General features: G+C 38.9%; 1 protein-coding gene across 1 annotated transcript in view; it reads right to left on the bottom strand.

Moving 5' to 3' along the window:
• ATP8A1 (ATPase phospholipid transporting 8A1) overlaps positions 1-12,342 on the bottom strand; it is a 236,293-nt gene that overhangs the window by 67,478 nt on the left and 156,473 nt on the right. Inside the window, exon 24 of the mRNA XM_065877682.1 lies at positions 6,815-6,987. Within this exon, the coding sequence (XP_065733754.1) occupies positions 6,815-6,987 (173 nt within the window). The remainder of the gene's footprint in view (positions 1-6,814; positions 6,988-12,342) is intronic.

Raw genomic sequence — 12,342 nt, 5'->3', positions numbered from 1 at the left:
CACAGCAATCCCACTACTGGGCATATACCCTGAGAAAACCTGGACATATATACACTACTAATAATTCAAAAAGAGTCATGTACCAAAATGTTCATTGCAGCTCTGTTTACAATAGCCAGGACATGGAAGCAACCTAAGTGTCTATCAACAGATGAATGGATAAAGATGATGTGGCACATATATACAGTGGAATATTACTCAGTCATAAAAAGGAATTAAACTGAGTTATTTGTAGTGAGGTGGATGGACCTAGAGACTGTCATACAGTGAAGTAAGTCAGAAAAAGAAAAATACCATATGCTAACACATATATATGGAATGTAAAAAAAAAATAAGAGAGAGAAAATGGTCAGAAGAACCTAGGGGCAAGACGGGAATAAAGATGCAGACCTACTAGAGAATGGACTTGAAGATACAGGGAGAGGGAAGGGTAAGCTGGGACAAAGTGCGAGAGTGGCATGGACATATATACACTACCAAACGTAAAATAGATAGCTAGTGGGAAGCAGCTGCACAGCTCAGGGAGATCAGCTGAGTGCTTTGTGACCACCAGAGGGGTGGGATAGGGAGGGTGGGAGGGAGAGAGATGCAAGAGGGAAGAGATATGTATAACTGATTCACCTTGTTATAAAGCAGAAACTGACACACCATTGTAAAGCAATTATACTCTAATAAAGATGTTAAAAAAATTACATTAAAAAAAATAAAGCCCATCATATTACATGCATTTGTTGTTTCTCTCACTGCTCTCTTGGCAATATGCCTTTTGTTTTCCAAGGATCATCTTTCTGCTAGGATTTTGTCTCTCTTTTCTCCACTCCATGTCGCACAGCTTCTAGACAGCCATGACTTACTATTCTACATGATCTCAACTGCTGGAACTCTAGTCTGGATCAAGACACTAAGCCTTTAATTTTCCCTAAGGGGGGATCGCTCAGATAGGTTTATTAACAAGAAGATAATCACTAGAAACTATGAAGGGTTCAAGGAGAGCCAGTTATACCAAACTAACTCTGCTTCCCTTTCCCACATGGTGTGATCACTAGTTTGACAGATCAGATAATGTCGTGGATTCTATGTACCATGTCTTTAGCAAATTGGAAAATTAAGTCCTTTCATTCTATCACTGTAGAACTGAAGAAGTGTAAGTTATCTCTTAGGTGGATCTGTATTTGACTGAAGAACATATTAGAGTAGTACCGATTTACTGATTGACGTAAAGCTTTAGGGAGGCCTTTAGTGTGAGCTCTGTACTTAAAACTGCTGAACAGAAAAGAATCATAAAGAATTTGAATGTCGCTATGGAAGACACATGTTTACTCCAAATGAGCAAGATACAAAACAGAAAAAGACTGAAATGAACAAGATATAGCTTAAGAAAGATGGTGATGGAAATCAAGTTAGCAGTTATCCTTGGGAAGATAATAAAATACAGGAAGCATGAGGGGGCATGTGGGGTGCTGGTCATGTTTGGGTGATTGATACGGGAGTGTGTTCACTTTGTAAAAATTCACTGAGCTTTACACTTATGCTTGATGTACTTTCCAGTACAGTCGAACTCTGTTTTATCAGAATTATACAATCTCTGGTTCTAATTAGTGTGTGTTTGTGTGGTAGTGATGGTGGTTTATGTAAATTGAGTCACATCTAAAACTATATAACGAATTACAGTGGGATTCTATAGCATTTAGATTTCTCGTAAGTTTTTAGATATTTTACTGTCCAATACGGACTTCCCTGATGATGGACATCATCAAAATTGGCTACCAGCCTATAATATGGTCATGTATTTCCTTTAACATTACTCAGTGGAGGTAGAAAAGCAAATGAGATGAACAGGGCTGAGCAACTTATTATTATGTTAACACAAAATATGGGCATTTTATGAAGTTATAAGATTTATTCAGTGTGTCCTCTTTTAGCCATACATGTATGAAAGAAATATTCTCTCAACATTGCCAACATTTATTCATATTTTCTTGGAAGCAAATATACGGTTGACATTCATTAAGCGTTTGTAAGTCTTCTCAAAGCCAAACATCTGCTTGGCATCCAACGTGTTCACAAACTTCTTTCTTTAAAGGAATGTCTGTTGAGCATTTATTAGCTTCATTTGTGCTTTATGACTACCCTTTAAGTAGAACATTTATTTAGACAAATCCTTAAAGTTTAAGACAATCCCAAAAGATTCAAGAAGCGGATCTGTCTTGACCCTTTACTTAACATTCTCAGGCTATGACAGAAAGTATTCAAGGTGTCCCTTTAGACGCCTTCTTGGAGGGCCCCTCGATCGGATTCAGGTGAAAGGTTTTGCCTGGAATGCCACTCCCGAGTGAGGACACTCACTGAAGTCAAGTGTTTTCTTATGCACTATGGGGAAAAGGGCCTAAAAGGGGGTTAAACTTTGATTAGAGATGTTGCAAGTAGGGAAAAATGCTTACTTCAATTTCACTTCTGCTTTTCAGAAGACATGAGTACATAAATTATGTAGGAGAACGGTGATTACTAGACAGTCTAAAAGCTTGGAGGCTCTAGGCCAATTTTCAACCAACTGTCACAGAACATAAGTTTCAAAATATGTTTAAGCTAAACTGACAACTACAGAAAAAATGTAAGATTCTTTGAAAGGCTGGCTTATGTGAACTGACGAGGATCTCTGCTATTTAACACACAGCGATACTCTACTGCAACGTTCCCACTCTCTTCTGGAGGGAATATTAAAAGAGGTAGAACAGATGCTTCCCTGAATTAAGCAGATCCAAGCAGTAGACAGACTCTTCCCAGCACAGAGTGGCCAAAAGAAGTAGGGTTCATCCAAAAACTGAAAGGGCTAGGAGAGGTCCCCTGGCCTAGTAGCTCTCAAGCTGGAAGAAGCTAACCCAGGAAGGGTGCCTGTGTGCATGGGTTTCCCACCTTTCTATGCCAGAGAAGCTCCAATCTTAACTGCTGTAGACATCCATTCTCCCTGGAATATTTGAATCACTGCTATATGCTAAGCTCTTCATTTTACAGGTCACAAAACCAAGGCCAGAGTGATTCCATTAGGTATCCAAAGTGCTAGAGCAGCAAAGCTAGAACAAGCATTTCATAAATCCCCAGCTAAGGTGCCCTTCTATCAATTATACAACCTGTAAGACCTTAGGGCATAAAATATTGGCAGCTGAGATGAGAAAGTATTTATCTGGTACAGTTAGTTTGTAGAATAGCTCTTGATCTTAGCTGTGTACATAAATCTCCATGAGTCCCGGAGCAAGCCTTTTCCCCCTCTACCTGTCCAAGGAGTTCCAGGGAGTCTGTGAAATCCCTGAAGTGGTACATTCAATTTAACATGTCTGTGTAAAATTCGTCCATAGCTTTCATTTGTTCTTCAAAAGTATCTGTGATCACACCAAATGGTAAATATCAGTGTACCTGAAGAAGGGACTAGGAAAACTTACCAGAAAGTCCTTTAACATGACATGCATGTTTACTATTAAACTACTCAGGTTATACAGGTAAATTCGCACAGTGGTAAAAACAAAAACTGTACAGTACCTATGAAAATACAGTACTGGGTAGACTGATAAAAACAGATTTTATTTTACTTCTTGGATTTTACATAATTGAAAAAATTATTTGATGTATAACATGCAACCTTCACTCTGTAAACCAAAACCAGCACTCCAAAGCCCTGAATAATTTGGGGGCCAGGGGATTATTTCTGTATCTGAGTATTCCCTTTAGAAACTGATGGTGAGTAAGAGATGTCATGACAACTGACAGAGAACAACTGTTTCTTTCAATTCAACTGTAGACTCTTCAGGGAAAACGCTCATCTTTATAACTCTGTCAATTAGGCAAACACTAAAAACTGCCTCCTGCCCTTCATGCTGATAATGTCAGGGAAGACAAGTGGCTGATGTAATCCTGAAGATGGAGCTAATGTCCAGAGCCTCATTATCCATTAAGGGAGGCTTTCCCCCTACTTCCACTCTAGCAAAGGAAGAGCAAGATGCTGAATTATCTTCATGTGTGGACTGACAAGAAATAAACTGTCATTTTGAGGGAGAAACCTAGAAAGCCAGCATGAACATAAACTAATTTGAGAAACAGTGCCCTACTGTATTTTGAAATAATATTCAGTATTTATCCAGAGGGTTTCTTATAATGGAGTAAAATAGAGAATTTCCTGAGGCTAGGAGATTACAATCATCTGAGAAACCAGGAGTAAGAATGCATGCATTTAACTGCAAAGAAGGATATGCAGAACTGCCCACCTATTCCTCACAGTGAGGAATCAACATGGAAATTATCCTTCAAGGTCAGTAAGCTAAATGACAAGAAGATGGTCTGTGCCAATAGTTTAAATGTCAAGCGGCACCGGGCCAAGAAGGTGCACAGCTATAAATCGGGCAGTGGCACTGATGTAATTATGGGCTTAGACGAATTCTCAAAGCCAGACCGGAAGCTGAACCACAGTCTTTGGGGAAAAGAGAGAATATGAAGGTAATTAGAGGAAAAAAGCAGAGGAAAGTTTTTTACTTTTTTAAAAAAACCCTAAAACTCTAAATAAAACTCAATGTCTGCAGAGGGACCTTCATGGTCCTCAAACATGCATAAAACAGGATGGAGGGAGGAAGGGGCCACCCACATCTTTATAAGCTCAGTGTCAGAGCAGAGCTGCACGTGCACGGCAGTGTGTGTCCCTCCCAGGGGCCTGGGACCTGGAGGGGTGCTGAGGTCCATGTGACTTGTGAGCATCCAGAACGAGGATCTCAGGAGGGAATTTCACGAGCTCAGAACACATTTTTTTCTCCCTGGACTCTGCTTTCTAGTTGTTCTCTCCCTCTGCTATTGTTTAATTTTGTGGTTCGACTTTTTGAAGGATGGTGGGAGGTACCGTGTTAAGCAATGCTCTAGGAATGAGGCTCAGCGGCGATGAAATCGGCCTCCTACGTCTTTCAAACCAACTGTGAGTCTGCTTAAAACACAAGGCAGACACAAATACGAAGGAGAGCAGGCAGGACGTCCTGTTCATCCTTGTATGTGCAGCATCTCTCCCCAGCACACAGTCGGCACAGAACGGATGCAGGCTCAAGGGAACCCGTCATTTTATCTAAACAGCTCTGTGGTCCGTTCTGTTTCTGAATAGGAGCCAACAGCCGTATCACTTAATGTGCTTTTGAGCAATCTTTTGTTGATCCTTGTGCCTCCGTTAATGAAAGTGATTAAACAACCAAGTCTGGCACAAAATTATCCTGATGGGAGAGCATCAGAGTTGAACATTACTAAGACCTGGTCAAAAGATTTACAAAGGAATGAAGAAACATCACTGGAAAAGCAGATATTAAAAAATCATGAGTATCCTCATGCTTTTAATTTTTATTTATTTATTTTTAACATCTTTGTTGGAGTACAATTGCTTTACAATGTCGTGTTAGTTTCTACTGTAGAACAAAGTGAATCAGCTATATGCGTACGTATATCCCCATATCCCCTCCCTCTTCTCATGCTTTTTAAGTAAGACAGTCAAGAAAATAATTTCCAGTTTTTTCTTCATGGTTAAGCAGAGTCTGATTATTACTAATACTAAATATCTGTACACTGTATTGCCTAAAAGCTTTATAGTAATAGTATTTATTAATACATGCCACAGAGAAGAAAAATTAAAGGAAATAATTAGATTCCTAGGAATAATAAGCAACTCTTTTAATGCTCTGAGTATAATATAATTTTATAGGCTGAAATGACATTTATCAAGGATATTTATTAAGTATGGTTTAAACTATATTTCACAAAAAAACCCCACTGAAATTTAGGAAATACCTATAAGGCATGGCTTATAAGTTTGGAGACAATATCATATACAGGATGTTTAAGTAAATAAAGCCTGGACGAAAAAAAGTTTTAAAAAGCAGAAGATTCTTTTATTCATAAATATATTTTAAGAGAAAAAATAAAGTTTTACAAATAAAGTTTGTAAAACAAATAAAGTTTGCCAATAGTACAGTTTTAAAGATAATGTTAAAAGCACAGATTCTGAGAAATTCTCCAGAAGCCCTGCTAGTATTTCATCTCGCATGAAGAGAAAGCAGTTTGAGAAACTGCTACCCAACGCCTAGTCTGACCAGCTGGTAAGATTCAGTAAGTGGGTGGCAAAGAGGAAAATCCTTGCATTTCATGGTGACCAGAGGGGAAGAGACTGGGCATAGTCATAAATATACTTTAAATTTTAGGAAGACTTTGTTAAAACAATTTAGTCAAAGACATGAGGAAGATTCTTTGACAAGAAGTTCAGGAAGGATTGGAGCTAAATAGTTCACAAAAATACAATTCTATGGAGTAGGCCTTGATACCTCAAAACAGATTTTAATTTAGGATATAGGCAATATTATAAATTAGAGGGCAGAAGATTATATGGTCAATAAACAGCCTTCAGAAAAATGCTCAGCTATTTGGAAAATGATTCAGTTAGTGTCTCCCATCATGCATTCCCCCAAATAAGTCCAAGCAACAGAATCAAAGATTTAAGTGTAGAAAACAGAACCTTTAGAGAAGCAACCCTGGATGGAAATGCAGGTAAATAAACACAGAATGGCAAGAAACCTGCCAATTCAAATTATGAACAATAATCATTAATGATTGTCAGGACTCACTTTCAAAACTCTGCTAATAAATGCTACCCCAGTTTGTGAACCCTGAGTGAATGAATTAATAAATAAATAACCTGACATTTATGGATTCTGGATAAAATAACTTCAAGGAACTTTAAAAATCAAGAACTTAGGATCCAGTTGCTCATTACTGAAATCTGACAATACCATGGAGAACTTACCTGCAGCAAATAACAGCTTTGCACGACAAAGCTAAGTCCAGAAAATACTGCCGTACTCCAAAAGTTAAGGCGTACTTGAGAGTTTTCCCATCAATTATAAGAGCAAAGTCATTCTCCTTCCGAAGAGCATCACCAAGGGTAGTGCAGTGACGACTGAGAGTTTCCCTTGTTCCCTGTAAAATTAAACGAAAGATGCCCTCAACATTTACTCCCATTTGTTCTACCAAGGTTGTTCAGCAACTACTTTTAGTTATTTTTAGTGTTTTATGTTTCAAATTGCTTTCACATACCTCTACGCATCTGATTCTCACGAAAGCCCCTCAGAGAAGACTGGACAAACATTGTCAGAAAAAGTGAATGACTCCCTTAAAGCCATACCCTGTTCCTAGCACGGCTGGGACTTGACTACACATCACCCATTCCCCTGCCATCTTTGCTCATTATTCCAACCACACGGTCACAATCTTCTTAAAATATTTTCAGTACATTATCTTGTTAAAGCATAACAACGTTGAACTAGTCAAAATTGCTTAGCTATGAATCAAGGGGAAAAGTTGGGGAATATAATTTAAATAATTTATGGGTATTCTTTCAGAAGTTGTCAATGCGACTGGAACTTAATTCTCAAGAGGAGGAAATGTAGTATCTGTAATCTCTTGCCACTTCATGAATTGGCGTCTATAACTTTAATCGTGATTTCATGATGCTGTATTTCAGCTGGGGATGGTGACATGTGGTCTAGTAATCTTGACGGATTGAATAAAAGAACCCCTTCCATCAATGAAGAGTTCATTTTCAGGCACAATAAAAACCTTTAGTGTCAAGGAAGGCTTTGTTCACCTCAGCTATATAGAGAGGTTGTATTTGTTTCCCTCTGTTAAGAACTATTGCTTTCCCAGCTCTTCAAAGGGAAAAAATTTCAAGATACTTAATTTTTCTCCCTAGATCCTGTAGACTTTTCCTATAACCTGATAGGGACATCTTCTTATTTCAACGGAGCCCTAACATTATGAAGACACAGAACACGGGCTCTGCACAAGGAAATGTAAGGAACAATCACTTTCCTATTAGAGTTTTGTTCTGAGTGCTAGTATCTGAGCCCGCAGTTATTTATATAATAAATTTAACAGATCTATCTTTATATAATAAAATGTACCTATAGTAAAAAATAATACATCATAATTTTTGTTATATTCAAAGGAGATATAATTATCGTTCCAATTTAAGACTGTGGTACAGTTATTTGAGTTATCTTCACAAAGAGGGAAGCAAAGACAGAGGTAATTAAAATTTTATATTGGGGATTTTTGAAGGTGTTTCTACATTCGTATTTCAAATGTGGTTCACACTATGTTCTGGAATTTCAGGATCTGTTTATCAAAATAACAGAACAATGTTGTACCGTAAAGTAAGCATGCCCAACCCTCCGAACGCTGGAACTTCATTTAACACTTCCCCTGTTCCTTGTTACACACAGTGACATGAAGGACCGCCATACAGCAGCATTCTTTGCAAAATTTTCTGTTCACACTTTACATTGGGGGGAAAGAGCTGTTTTAATTTACAGGCCTCACGCTCCTATTTCCTACTGGAAATTTTTGGCTCAAGAGAATTTTAAGAAAAGGAGGTAAAAAGTGTCAGCAAGATTCTGCAAGCAAATTTATCAATGACTATCCATAGCAGATTACCCTGGATTGTCTTAAAAGCAAATTCCCATAGATGAAATGAACAAACAAGCAGATTAATACACAGATAAAAAATGAAAATAAAATAAAACAATGTTTAGCATGTACCACACACCAGTCATGGTTCTAAGGGCTACACACACAGATACAGTACTTCGGTTAACACTTATTACAACCCTGTGCAGGAGGCACAACTATTGTCCCCATTCTGCAGATGATAAGCATGAGACTTAGAGTTAATTTCCTTGCCCCAAAACACATGGCTACTAAGTAGAGAAACCAAACTCAGAATTAAATTTCTGTACTAGCTAGTCATTCTCTACATTATCCAGCAAAACCAAAACCAACAGTACCAGGCATAGCAAATCATAAGTGAAATCCCCATACCATTTCCCCTGTTGTTTCCCTAGAGCCCTCATCATCTGTCTCTCATCTTGTCTTTACCACCAACAGAGCCTTCTCTTTACAAAACAAACTTGAAACACAAATGAGTCTCTTCTTGCTCTAAAATTTTTCAATGGCTTCTACTGCTTACATGATAAAGTCTAAAATCCAAGTCCAGCTAACTTTCGTTCGCTTTTCTCTTCACAACCTTGACTCCTTTATTCCCTCTCTCTGGACCACCCTTTCCTCCTGAGATATTCCACTATCTTTGAAACCAAGCTGTCCTCTCAAGCCCTCCCAGACTCACTCCATGCTATCATGTGTAATTCACTCTATGCTAGCAAGACCCTCAGTTCCTTGAGGGGAGAGACAATGTTTAATGTGGTTCCCAGCCACAAACAGTGCCTGTAATTACAGATGCTTGGGAAAGACATATTTATGGAATGAGAGCACTGATAAATTTTGATTTCACCCCACTGGAAGCACTGCATTTCCCCTCTATTATCACTTCTGATTTGAGAGAGAGAGAGAGAGAGACAGTCTTCTCCTTCATGCTCTTTAATTTTCTAGAGAATAATAGGGATTATTACTTCAACAGTCTTTCAAACGAAGGCACTGTCCACTGAAATGCATGTGTGTGTACTTGTGTATTTATTTGCTTGCCTGCCTATCTACCTATCTACTTATCTACCCATCCATCTATCCACCCATCCATCCATCCATCCATCCGCTACTCTGTTTTTTTAAGTTTTGCCCAAGTCACTCCTGATCTGAAAACCTAAATGAAACCTGAGATGTACCTCAAGAGGACTTCAAATTTCTTTATAGATCAGCTGCAAAGCAAGACTCAAAGTCAAGTAAACCCCTGGCTGTGCAAGCCCCTCATGATCCAGCCTGTCCGACACAGTCCCGTGCACCCCACTCTCCCTTCTTCTGAGGGCGTTCTCTAACATCTTAAAAAGTATTGAGAACTTATTTGTGGCGCCAGCATCCCTGGGTTTCCTGGGTGATTATCACAGATCTGCAGCAAATCAAACAGTGTCAGGAGATGTAACAGAGATCACATTTCAGAAGGTGAGTCAAAATCTTCGCACAGTGAATTCTCCAGTCAGCCTACCTAGGGCGCAAGGTAACAGCAACAGAAAAGCTGCAAACACTTTCTTATTTTCGTTTACAGTTTTATTTTGTAAGCAGCTCTGTTGTTGGCTGTGTGCTGCCAGTTACATGTTATATTTCACCCTTATTTATACTGCCAGGAGTATTTTAAAATTCTTTTATTTATGAAAGTTTATTGCTTCTCCTGTAAGCCTGGGAGCCATACTTTATGGCCATATTGCATTGAAGCTTATCTCCTGTAGCTAGAAATAAATTTATTACTACATTAGCTGTTGCTTTGTTTTCTTTTTGGTTACCGAAGGGGGAAATGTTTAAACGTTTAAACTTAGTGACATGTGAAAGTGTAAATATATGAATGAGAAGCTAACTCAGAAAAAGGATAAAAGACCACAGAGTACAACAACATAAAAGCTCTGTATCTCCTTATGCTACAAAGTCTTATTTGTGGGCTGAAAGAAAAGGAGCATTTGTTGCTATAATCAGGGAGAGTCAGAAGTAAAGGCAGTTTGGGGAGACAGACAGGCATTCAGGCGTCTCACCAGGCGGGGACCCAGGTATGGGAAGGAGCCGCAGGGAAAGCGGGATTTGCCTGCACCTCTCACAGCCTGCATCCCATGTGGACACGACAGTTGAGCATTCAGCTCTCTCCCTGTCCGCGGGCTGCACCTAGCCAGGTGCTCATCAGGGGCCCTTATGAGCTCCTCCAAGCTTTCCTGCTTTGCCAAGTCACAATTCAGTCTACAGCCAACACTTCTCTGTTCTTAGTCCTGACACAACAGGGACTAGGAAGGGAATAAAATCACCTCCCCCTGAGGACAGGCTCTACTCCAGCTCTCCTCTCTTATATGGGTGCTCATTACTGCTGATCTATACTTTCACCCAGGCCTAGCCAATTCCACTGTTCCCAGAGGTTACTCCAGACCTTTTCTTCCCTTCTTCAGACTCCAAATTTGGCTCCTGTTAGTGCAGCAAACATCTCCCTGCTTTACTGAGAACATTCGTAAATTATTCTCTCAACTTTCCTCTCTTAATCTCAAAACTTCCCTTTACCTAATCCTCCCTAATTCCTGAGCTGGGAGGAAGACCTGCCTTCTTTTCTCACCTCTGCTCCTCCCTCTTCTCCCCTGCATCTTTATTCTCCCCCACTGTCACTCTTTCTTTCCTTTAAGACTACATACGGAAAGCAATGAACAATAAATAAACCAAGAAACGTCCCCAACTCTATTTTTCCTGAGTCCTCCAGGTGACATGAATACCTCCACCTTCTGGATTCTCCAAATATGTGTTTATACTTAATGTAGCGTGATGTATAATTGCTTATCTGTTTATATCTCGACTTCCCTGCAGGACTGAGGCCCTTGATAAAGAGATGAAATAAAATCAATACAAGCTTGGTAATAAAAGAATAATCAAATTATTAATGATTGGAGAATACCTTGTGGGAAGTTACAATGATTTTGTTGTGTGACCATTTTGAGCATTGTTTTTTGCTGCCTGTAAAACTCCTGTAATCTTGGACACTTTTAATTAGAGCAATAAATAAAATGTTAGTGTGCTTATTTTATTGTAGAGGAAATGGAGAACAAAGTGGTGGTTATGATCTAACATCTCCTTCTATCTCATATAACAGAAATTGTCTACTGAATATAATGGAGCCAACACCTAGACTAGCTACTTAGTGATCAAGCAGGTTATATAATAGTGGACTTATGAGAAGAAAACAATGTGTATTTGGTTTATAAGACACATGCTTGGAAAAGAAAAAAGAAAGAAAGATGCTTGGCAGATAATTAGGTCAAGCACAATTCCTCACAAAGATTAACTCGGACCAAAGGGCCTTAATAAAGTTCTATTTGGATCTTTGTATTGCCTGGCAAAACAGATAACATGTTCATACAATACCTGTCGGGCAGGGGGAAATTTCCCACCCTCTGCTTCTTGAGTTTTTTTGGCTGGCCTAATAATTAAATTGGCACAAGACAGATTAACAGGAGGGAAAAAACCCCAAATTTAATTAGTACACATGGAGGTCTCATAGAAATGGGACCTAAGAAGTGACCAAAGCAGGCAGTTTTTATAACTTTTAGACAAAGAAACAACAAATTTGTAAAGAATTGACAAGACAGAGATGTTTAAGCTTGGGGTAGTAAATTAGTGAGGAACAAGTTTTGTTTAAACAGCCTTCTTGGCCTGGAATTTCCTATCTCTAGTGATAAGGATGTCTATCTACCTCCTGGTGCCTGGCAGGTACTTTTCAAATGGGAGATTTATTTCTTGCTTTCTAAAGACAAAGGAGGGTCAGAATGTTCTTCTTGGATTGGCTGTTTCTTAAGTAACTTTAAT

This window comes from Phocoena phocoena, chromosome 5 (genome assembly GCF_963924675.1).
Source record: "Phocoena phocoena chromosome 5, mPhoPho1.1, whole genome shotgun sequence".
Taxonomy (NCBI): Eukaryota; Metazoa; Chordata; class Mammalia; order Artiodactyla; family Phocoenidae; genus Phocoena; species Phocoena phocoena.
Note: the sequence above shows the minus strand (reverse complement) of the source record. Positions and strands in the feature narration are given on the sequence as shown.